Genomic DNA, 10,994 nt, shown 5'->3' on the forward strand with positions numbered 1-10,994 from the left:
ATCTCCATGGTGTCCCCACATACACCCCAGTGCTCCCCGCCCCATATCTCCATCACACTTAAGGTACCCCCTGGCAACCCCAGACTAGTCACCTCCAGTACAACCCTTCACACCCCACCCACACTCCCATCTCTCCCCTCTCCCCACCTCCCCCATATCCAGTCCATTTCAGGTTTGTAAGTGGGGGCTTTCCCCCAGGCTGGGCCAGGAGGCAGATAACCGGCAGCCAGCCATGCTGGGGGGCAGAACAAGGAGCTGGAGCAGGTCCCAAGGGGTAAATATGGGGATCAAGGAGAAGACACTGCCAATAGCATGGTGGGGCAGATTCCAGGGCCAGGAGACACCAGAGCTGGGGGACACCAGCAGCATATCCAGGTCAGGAAAAGGAAGCATTGTGGGGTGAAGCTGCCAGCACTTTGGGGTTGAATCCATCTTCCCTCTCCAAAGTATCCTGGAGGTGCAGGAGTTAAACATGAGGGACTTCAGGTATACAAGAGGCCGTTTTTGCTCCATGCCAAGCCCCCTCCCCACACGCACCCTCCCCAGAGACCCTACGATAACAAGCCGGCCTGTGAGTCAGCTGGCCACTTGCCCGGCCGGAGGAGCCCCTCCCTGGGCGCTGGCCCAAAGGAGCTCTGCAGAAGGCCCCTGGCCCTGGCCCCATGCACACTCCCCCCCAGCAGCACACCCTCAGCTAGCTGGCCCCACCGAGGGGGCTCCAGCTTCCAGCGAGCGTGGGAAGGGTGATGGAGGCTAATGAAATACAGCCGGCCGCGGAAGTGAGCCATGGGCTGCTCCTGCGCACAGGCTGTCCAGATGCTGGGACCCTGGCATAAACCCCCTCTTGGTGCACAACCCCCTCTCAGACATCAGAGAATCCCCACCGGGTGCACACCCAGATACATACGCTTCCCGACACTCCCTCCTGCCTGGAAACCACTGGCAGATGCTCCCTGCCACCGCCTGCTGTATTGCGGGCATGCCCTCACCACACGTCCCTCTCACCTCTCCCCACAGCACCCCAGCAAGGCCACCTCCTCTGGTGTCAGCCTCTGGCATCTTTGGCACATGCTTCCCACGGTGGCACAGGGTCCTGAGATGGCCCAGAGCTGACACAGGGTCCTGGGGCTGGCACAGACCTGCCGAGCCTCCCACCCACCTTTGCCCTGCCTGCTCTGAGCCCAGGATGCCGGGCTGACCCCAGGATACCCCACAGCCCCCACCTCCCCCAACACCCCAGCCAGGGCTCGGTGCCAGGGCTGCTCCCAGCGCCTGCCCTGCACCACCACCCATACCGTGGCACCCTGCAAAGCCCAATGTGTGCTTGGCCCCTGGCACAGCCCCCACTTTTCCTCTCCCTCCCTGCCCAGCCGGGCACAGGCACAGGCACGGGCAGAGGCATGTCCCAGCCTACGCTGTCTGCCCGGGGCATGCCAGCCTCTTCCCGCCCAAGATGCCAGCCCCAGAGACAGCTGGCACACATGCCTCCCCAGGGATTCAGGAACGCGCAGCCTCCCCTGCCCCGGCAGCACCATGGTGGGCACTGTGCCCACCTCCAGCTCCCTGGAGAACCTGGGTTGCTGTAGGGTCCCCCTCCGCCGCCGGCGCAGCAGTTGGACCAACAGACACTACCGGGCATCCTTGGCTCCTCTGCCTTCTGCCAGCAAGATCCGCCCCCGGCTGGGTATCAGGAGAGATTCTCAGCCTGTGTGTGTGCTGCTGGCAGTGCTTGGTTGCGGCGCATGGCACCCACGTGCAGCAGCACTCACCCTGGCAAAGGGCACCCCGCTCCAGGCACTGGGGCACGGATCCCTGCTGGCCCTTTCTCAGAAGGGCTGCACCCTAAAACCCAGCCTCATACACAGACACGCACGTGCCATCACGGGCCAGGCAGCAGAATGGCACTGCCAGCCTCACCCACCAATGACACCAGTGCCACCATGACCATCCCACAGTCACCAGCCCATCTGGGTGCCCATCCGATGGGGTCAGTTGGCACAGACCATGGCATTACCTCTCCGAGTCCCCCATACCCCTTCAGCTGGGGAGAGGTGCACCTCAGGGCACTGGCCTTACCTTAGCTTGGCACTTGGTGTGGCAGGAGAGCTTGCAGCCTGTGGGAGGGAGAGGGGAGTGGTTAGTGGGAACAGGAGAGGAAGCACTGCCATGGGGCAGCCTGTGGGCACCTCACATACAGGGCAGGAGGAAGGTAGCACTCCATGCTGCAGGACAGAGTGCACCTTGGCATTGCACACGAGCTGCTGGGACATGAACACGCTCACAGGGATACTCACACCTTGCACACCTGTGCACACATTCTGGGCACAGCATGGGTGGCACCAGCATGGCGCAGCACCACGTGCACACAGGATGCGGCACTCGGGCACACACCCATGGGCACACAAGCCATCCCCCCGTGCCAACATGCCAATGAGTGTGCATATGTGCAAGCCCCAGAGCCCAGGGGTTAATGGCACAGAGGGAGACCATGCACAGACTTCACACGTACACCAGCACGTACAAGAGCACCACAGGGGTGCTGCCAGTGCCTGTGCCCCCTCCCTGCTTCCCATGCACTGACGTTGCACGCTCACATCCACGCCCCGTGGAGAGAACACATGCACACAGGCAGTGCAGGTGTGTGTTTGCTGCTGCTGGGGACACACGCTTATACAAGGCACCACTGTGGTGCCTGGGCAGCCCTGAAAAGCCACGTGTCCCATCCCCTGGAGACATGAAGGTCCCCATGCAACATGACCCAGGCCATGGCCGCACCCCAGGCACTGTCCCCTCTTGGGGCTGTTTCCTGCAGCACAGGAAGCCGCATTGTTCCCATTTCCTCCGTCCGCCCCTCGCACGGGGCTCGACGACACCACACACGTGCGAGGGCCCGCAGCCCCGCCTGTGAGCCACTGGGTGCCACGGGCCGCCAGCACAGCTGAGGGGGTGAGCACTCACACATGCACACAGACCCACATCTGGTGGCAGTTGCACACTCACTGGACATGCATGCAGCTGACATATGGCCACATACATGTGTGACATCTAAGTGGCTCCATGGGCCACCCTTGCCTCCCAGCCGCCTTCCCGCCTGCAAAGGCACCACACGTACTCTTGCACATACATGCACACATGTGCACACAGGTTGGCACAGGCACATGTTCCACCTTCACATCCTCGTGCACGTAGCTGTGCACACAGGCAGCACACACACCCCTGATGTCCTGACCCCCTGGCATGTCACTTTGCACACGTATGTGCCCACGCTCCCGGCTCACCTCGGCAGGTGCTGCCCTGGCGCGTGATGGCCTGCCGGCAGATCCCGCATGCCTTCACCTTCTTGAAGCTCGTCATCTTGAAGGTGTGTGCTGGAGGGGCTTCCAGGTCCTCGGGCTGGGGGGACATGGGGCTTCGTCAGTGGGAACAAAGAGGCACCAAGACCCAGGTACTGAGCTCTGCCCTGCCTGTTTCCCCTGGGCAGGGGTCGATCTCCACCCGGCCGGGATGCGTGGGGCGGGGGGCCAAGGCTCGTGCCCTGGGAGAGGGGGGACACTGCGGTGGCCCCTTTAAATAGTCTCTGCCGCCCCCTGGCGGTGCGTGCCCGTGTGTGTGTGTGTGTGTGTACACGTGTGTTTGTGTGTGTGTACACGTGTGTTTGTGTGTGTGTGTACACGTGTGTGTGTGTACGTGTGTACGTGTGTTTGTGTGTGTGTGTCTGTACAGCCTCTGTGTGTACAGTCTGTGTGTGTACAGTCTCTGTGTCTACAGTCTGTGTGTGTGTGTACAGTGTGTGTACAGTGTGTGTGTGCAGTATGTGTATGTGTATATGTGTATGTGAGTGTGTGTGTATATGTACCTATGTGTGTATGTGCAGTGTGTGTGTGTGCACTGTGTGTGCACAGGCATGTGTGTGCAGTGTGTGTGTATGCACAGATGTCTATGTGTGTGCACATGTGTACAGACACATCTCTGTGTGTACGTACACGTGTGTGCACGGGGATGTGCACATGTGTGTACGTGCACATACGTGTGTGCATGTGTCATAGGGGTGTGTGTGTGCGCATACATGTGTGTAGGTGTGCATATACATGTGTGTGTGCATGTGCACAGACGTGTGCACACGTGTCTCCCTGCATGTCGGTACATCTCCGTGTGTCCCTGTGAATACGTGCTGTGCACAAGCATTTCTGTGAGCACAAGTGTGTATGTCTGCACACATAGGTGGTGAAGATGCTTGTACGCACATATTCACGTGCAAACTCATGTGCACATGAGCACATGCGAATGCCCATATATAAATATGTCCATGCATGGATATATTTTCATGGATGTGTTTGAGTATGCAGATATGTGCATAAACATGCATGTGCACACCCAGGTACATGTGGGTGCTGCCAGAAGGGGGCCCACACAGGGGGTGTCTCACTGTCATGCTGTGTTTTGGAGTACACGCCAGGCAGCATGTGCTGGAGTGTCTCGTGCCAGGGTGTAAAGGGGGTGCAGAGCCCCCTGAGTGTGAGCAGTTGTGCCCACCCTGCCTGGCAGAGCCCACAGCAAAGGGAAGCCAATGCCATGAGTGTGACTGAGTGCAGGATGGATCCAACTGTGTGCAGGTGCCAGGATGTGTGTGCATGCATGTGTGTGTTCACGCATAGGGGCTGAGGGCAGGAGGGGAGGGGGGTCTGGCACAGCTGCAGGCAGCCAGTGCCCCTCCCGGCCTCCCACTTGACTGTTTTCAGGGGGAGCACCCCCTGGCAGCACGCCAACCCTGCCCACCCACCCACTGCCAGATGAAGACATGAGTCCCTGTAAATCCGCCTTTTCATGCCAAGACTAATGAGATTAAGCAGAGGCCCAGCGGCCCCCCCTTGCCCGGGCGCCCTGCTCTCCTCCAGCCCACTGCACCAGAGCCAAGAGGGGCAGTGCCAAAGCGCTGGGGTGCCAGATGCCTCCTCACAAACCTCCGTGCCTCAGTTTCCCCAGTGCACACATGGACAGGCAGACAAGCCCTGTATGTGTTACACCCACATGTGTGCACACACCCTGGGGGCTGTGAAGGTGCTGTGCATGTGACACATGGTGTATGTGTCATGGCACTGCATCCATACACACACCTACGAGCGTGTAAGAGTGTGCAAACGTGTGCAAGAGTGCAGTTCCCCACCAGACACAGCAGCAGCAGCAGCTGCATGGGCAGATTTCCGTATTTCCATACGCAGATCCATGTGCCATCGTGTGCACACTCGCACAGGTTTGTTCACGTATGTGCAAGGCCCTCTTCCCTGGGCACTTGCTCCAACAGGGCCACTCACTGGTGGTCCCTCAGCAGCCCCCAGAGCTAGTGCCACCCTAAGGGGCACAGAAGGCCAGGTGTACACACACACACATGCGTGTGCCCAGGCGTGTCGTCACCCACCCAGCAGCTATGGGAAAAGCTCCCCTGGGCCAGGGGCTCCCACGCCGCAGTTGCTGGGTGACAGTGAGGCCTAATGATGCCATGAGCTCGTTTGCATATGCAAAGCAGCATCATTGCTGCAGGGTGCCCCGGGAAGAGGCCTTGCCCCCCACTCCCAAGGTTCCGATGGGATGCCCAGGGATGCCAATGCGTCTCCTATGCACATAGCCCCCACTCTGCTCTGGTCCCCATGGGCCTGCTTCATTAACAGCAATTATCCTCACTAGGGAAAGAGCTGACCCTTCGATTCCCACCCCTGCAGAGCCCCTTCTGCTTGTCTTGTTGCCAACACAATCACCATGCTGGAGGGGATGTCGATGCAGCACCCAGCTTTGCACTCCCCACCCCCCTGCTGCTGGAGAGGCACCCTGCCCACCCAGTGCCAGCCAGGGAACCAGCCCATCCCACAAAACAAACCTGCCCCAGCTCCATACTGGAAGGATCCCTGTTAGCCTCCTTGGCCCCAAGGCTGGGAACTGTTGGGGGGATGCAGGGGATGGGGCTGCAGGACTTCTCGGGAATGTCACCTGGGTACCCAGTAATGGGTACCCACCTCCAGGGTCCAAGCACCTACACTGTGCAGGGGTGGGGATGCAAAGGCATCCCTGGCCACAGGTCCCCCAACACGCAGACCCAAGGAGGCTGGAAGGGGAGCCAGGTGTCCTAGGCTGGAAGAGGCACCGGTTAGAGATGCCAAATTAATAAGGAGCTGGAAGGCCTGGGTTCATTGCCCAACACTGCAGAGAAGTGCAGTGACTGGGGGGGACCTGGGACACCCAGTTCCACTGAGGCTGCAAAGCCAGAGTGGGTGGGGGGCATCAGGACACCTGGGTCCAACCCTGTAGGCTCAGGTCCACCCAGCGCTTTACACCCCGCTGGGTCGTGGGGCCCAGCTTGCCTCGGTGATTGGAGAGGATGCAGAGTCCCAAAACCCCAGAAATAACTGGATTCTCCCGGTTTTCCCAGTTTCCATCCGCTTCAGCGGGGTAGCAGAGCCTCTGCCCCGGGGAATGGCCGGGCCCCCGGCCAGTAACGCAGGCTGGGCGTCGTGGGGGATCAGCCCCCCACCCTCTCCAACCCCACAACCCTTCCACAGACCCTCCCACAGCCCGGTGTCCCTGTCCCGCATCCCATCCCGGTCCCCCCTTCGTGCACCCCCCAGCCCGCTGCCCACCGCCGCCGCTCTCCCAGGCTGGGTCTCGCCCCGCACTCCACAGTCCCCGGGGCTCCTCCTGGCCCCTCTCCCGGTCCGGTCCTCCCAGCCCCACCCCGATGTCCGGCCGTCCCTGCCGGTCTCCGCTCGGTCCCGGTCCCGGTCCAGTCCTGCCCGTTCCCCCTGCTCCCAGTCCACTCGTCCCGGTGCAAACGCCCCCGCTCGGTGCCGCTCCCCTCGCATCCAGTCCCATCCACCGCCAGCAACCGGGACCAGCCCCGCTCCGGGACCCCGGCGCCGAGACCCCGCCGCGCTGCTGTCCTGCTCCCCCCGGCGCCCCTCGGTGCCCCCCGGTGCGGGCCGTACCCAGAGCAGGCAGGAGAGGCACAGCCCGGTCATGCTGCCCGCGGCGCGGCCCCGGCCGGCCGAGCCCCCCGGCCCCTCGCTCCGCCCGCCCGCCCCGCCCCGGCCCCACACCGCCCCTCCGGCCGGGGGGAGAACGGGGGCGGCAAACCACCCCCCGGACCCCCGCAGCGCCCCAAAAGAGTTGGCCCGGGGGCGATCAGGACCCCCCACCAACGCCAGCAGAAAGGTTGCGGGACTGGGGGGGGCCGGAATGGGGCTGTGCGTGTCCCAGGCCCCCTTCTCCCCCACTCACACACATTTGGGATCCATTTCCTCCGCTGACCGAGGGACACCCGCCACCCACGTCACCCCCCTCCCTTCTCCGGCCTCCAGCGGGTCCTGCGGCGGGATGTACCCCCCCCATTCTCATCCCCAGCCGTGTCCCCTGGGTGGTCCCGGGATGGGAGACGGGGAGGGATCGGCGGACATCCATGCGCGGAGCTGGGGGGCCTCAGCGAGGGGAGACAACCTCCAGGCGGGACGGAGAGCAGCTTGGCAGTCCGCAGCCCTGACAGGGATGGATTTGGCAGGGGGATGCTCCAGCCCCTCCTGGGGGGCTTAGCCGGGTGGCACACGGTCCCCCCTCTCTCTCCACCAGCACGGACTCTGGCTCCAGCCTGGAAACTTGTGCTCAGCTGGCCGTGACCATGAGGGTGTGAGTCAGGGTGCAGGACGTGCCAGGGGGAAGGACACGCCGGGCAGGACAAGCCACCGCTAACACAGGGATCTGGACATGGAGGGGACGTGGGCACTATAATGCCCCCCCTCCCTGTGCCTCAGTTTCCCATCTGTATGCTACATACAGCCACCAGCTCAGAGAGAAAGGGCAGAGCGGGACAAGGGGGCTGCCCTCCCCAGAGACTGGGATTGCATCTGACCCCCTCAAAACACAGCATCCCCTCCCCTATCCCATGCCCTCCACCTCTACCCTACTTTGCTGTGCCTTCCTGCCCACCCCGTACTCGAGGAACCCCTGTGGAGATGTGACAGCTGGGACAGGGGAGAAGTAGGGGACAGCACCTCCTACCCCTCCATGCCAGCTAGGGGCAGAGGGAGGCTGTGAGGACCGATCCTACTCACAGCACCAAACAAGCAGGGAGCGCCATCCATGCGCACCCCACCCCATCATTACAGCCCTCATTAATCAGCCTTGTTACTGCCCACAAATAAAAACCCCAGTGGAGAGGAGTGTCCCCACACCCCCCCCATAAATCATCTCCTCCCATTCACTGCCAGGACAATCCCAGGCCCCTCAGAAGGGCGGGGACAAGGGTCATGGGACAGGGGCAGAGTGGCTGCAGGGACACTGCTCGTAAGCATCATTTAAGGATCGTTTTCTCAGCAGGGAGATGCAGACAGGGGCACTTAGCACAGGGACCCCTCATGGGTACTACTGGTGCAGGCAGGTACTCCCAGTGCAGGGCCAGCCTTGGCAGGACTTCTCTGTGTCCCCCCTCCTGGGGTCATCCTGTCCCCAAGGCCCCCACACCCACTTCCAGCAGAGCTGTCCCCACGCTGCCCTTGGGTGCACAGGGCATACACACACATCACACACACCCCTATGTACATGCTAGGGCACACTCAAGTACACCACACACATAGCCCATACCACATGTGGTGGGTGGGCCTCCATGTGTGTAGGTGCCTGTTGGCACAGGAAGGACTGGGGAACACCCCTCTAACAGCTCACACGAATGTAAAGCCTCACTGCTACTGCCCCCAGCACACACACACGTGCTAGAGGACACACACCCCACAACAGCCCCCCAGACACCTGCTATGCACCCACACCCACGTCAGCTACAGTTCACTCTCACCTTAGCCCCGTCTGCATGCTTGTGAACACACATGCACAAGCATACATGTGTGTTACAGCCCCCCATGAGTCCCTGTTCTCATACCCACATCAAGGACACACGGACACAGGGATGGGCATGGGACTGCACAACCACCACCCTACACCTCACCAGTGCCTCCCACCCACCCATAGCCCTGAGTATCCCCCTGTACTCCCATCAGCTCACGATCCTGCGTTCCTGACACACGCTGGTGTCCCCAAGCAGCCAGAGGCCTCTCTCTCCTCCAGGCTGGGTGCCTACCCTGGCACATACTGGACTGTCACCAGCCTGCAGTGACTCCCCCAGACACTGCCCTGGTGGTGGCTTTGGCACCAGCTTTTCTGGCACAGTGCAGCTGGAGTGTCCCATGCCATTCCGCCAGGCACAGGGCAGCTTCCCAAAGATTGAGGAACCAAGTGAGGGTGGCGCATTGGGAGTCCTCACACTCCAACAGCTTCTCCCCTCCCTGCCTCAGTTTCCACAGCATGGGTGGCAGAACAGGATGAGTCCCCACACCAGGTGCTGCATGGGCACGAGAATCCCCTATGCAGGGCAGTCCTTTGGCACATGGATACCACACACACCAGGTACTGATGGGCACACCTACACCCAGGTGACCCCACAGGGCCCCCTCATGTTGGGCACGTTTTTGGGCACAGGGAGCCCACACTGACTGAGTACTTTATGAGTATGATGTTCTCCAGTACCAAGTGCTTACAGGTACAGAGATCCCCCACACTGGGCACTTTATGGGCACAGGGATCTCTCGTGCTAGGTGTTTTATGGGCTTCAGGGTGCCCTCCCATGGGGCACAGTGCCCCCACTGTGGATTCAGTAGGGACACAGGGACACCCCCTGCCTACATGTTCTCTCTGTAAGGGCACAGGGATCCCAGCAGATCCCTTTGCATGAAAGGCTGTACAGCAGATCCCCTCCAGTCAGGCATTGCAGGGGCCCGCGGGTGTGGGTTATGGGAAGCGAGGGTCTCAGTGGCACGCTGGGGGGGGGCACAAGGAGAGACAAAGGACATGCCCTGCACCTAGCATGCATATGCAGGGTTTAACCCTCCGCTGCCCGCAGCAGGCAGGGCCAGCGGCAGCCCGTACCCCCACCCCCCGCAGTCCCCGGACCCCGCCCCAGCCCCGTGTCCCCCGCAGCCCCTAACCCTAACTCCGTGACCGGCGGTGCCCGCTTACCTCCCGGCGGCGACGGGCGCGGAGGGGCAGGAGGCAGGACACCAAGGACTTCCCCCAGCCAACCAAGGTGGCAAAGCACCAGTTCAGCCGGGTCATGGTGCCCCTGCCCGGGGCTCACCTGGCGGGGGGAGGGTGCAGGGGCCGACCCCTGCCCAGGGCACGCTCGGGGGGGCTGTCGAACCCAGCCCTGTCCCCGTCCCCCCCCCCCACCGGCCGCAACAAGCTCCGGTGTCCGGGCAGTGGCCCGGAGGTGTCCGGGCGCGGGCACGGGGCTGTGCGACGGTGATGTGCTGGGGGGCTGCGGTCCCACCGGGCCCGGTCCCCCCCGCCGGTCCCCCAGCGTCGCCTGCGCGTTGGCAGCCAGGCAGGGAGCACCGTGCCCGCCCCTGTCCTGCAGTGCTTGGGTGGGAGCCAGCTCCGACACGCTCCCCCTCCTCCCCTCCTCCCACTCCTCCTTCTCTTCCTCCTCCTCCCTCTCCTTCGCCCGCACACGGGGCTCGGGGCTTGGCACCCCCGGGACTCACCCGCCTGTCCTCCGAGCACGGCATCCGCTGGGGTGAATGCCAGACCCTAACAGTGTCCCCCGCTCCAGAGCCCTCAGGTTTGGGGATGGAGGAGGTCGGACACCCTGGATTCGATAGCGGCGCAATCCACTATCCCCGCTCCGCCCCTGCCTCAGTTTCCCTGTAGCACCCCCTACTCACCCCTAGCCCTAACTGGCAACGTGTACACACAGTGGGGACTTCTCTGCCCCTCTACTAGTCCTCCTGGCACCCCACCAAGCTTCTCCTCTTCCTGGGAGCCTGAGGACACATTCAGGGACACCTCACCCAGCCCCCTTCCAGTGGGGTCTCCTCCCCAAAGCCTGCCTGGCTGATGCACCATGCTGTGGGCACTGAATTACCCAGGGGAACCTCTCCCTGCAGAACAGCTCGAAATGGCCCTGG

The 10,994-nt window shown here is 62.3% G+C and overlaps 1 protein-coding gene across 5 annotated transcripts in view; it reads right to left on the reverse strand.

The window, feature by feature from the left end:
- TNS1 (tensin 1) overlaps positions 1 to 10,172 on the reverse strand; it is a 69,308-nt gene extending 59,136 nt beyond the window's left edge. For 2 of the 5 annotated variants that reach the window (XM_051786909.1, XM_051786907.1), the window contains exons 1-3: positions 10,048 to 10,172; positions 3,279 to 3,393; positions 2,077 to 2,114 (exon numbers count right to left, since the gene is read on the reverse strand). In XM_051786909.1, the coding sequence (XP_051642869.1) occupies positions 2,077 to 2,114; positions 3,279 to 3,393; positions 10,048 to 10,143 (249 nt within the window). In that variant the 5' untranslated portion in view covers positions 10,144 to 10,172. Of the gene's footprint in view, positions 1 to 2,076; positions 2,115 to 3,278; positions 3,394 to 6,974; positions 7,023 to 10,047 lie in introns of those variants that run through there. The other 3 variants (XM_051786917.1, XM_051786911.1, XM_051786912.1) reach the window with 2 other exon arrangements.
- Positions 10,173 to 10,994: the final 822 nt, after the last annotated feature.

The sequence above is a fragment of the Manacus candei genome, unplaced genomic scaffold (genome assembly GCF_025592945.1).
Source record: "Manacus candei isolate 608988 ecotype Guabito, Panama unplaced genomic scaffold, ASM2559294v1 h1tg000023l, whole genome shotgun sequence".
Lineage (NCBI taxonomy): Eukaryota > Metazoa > Chordata > Aves > Passeriformes > Pipridae > Manacus > Manacus candei.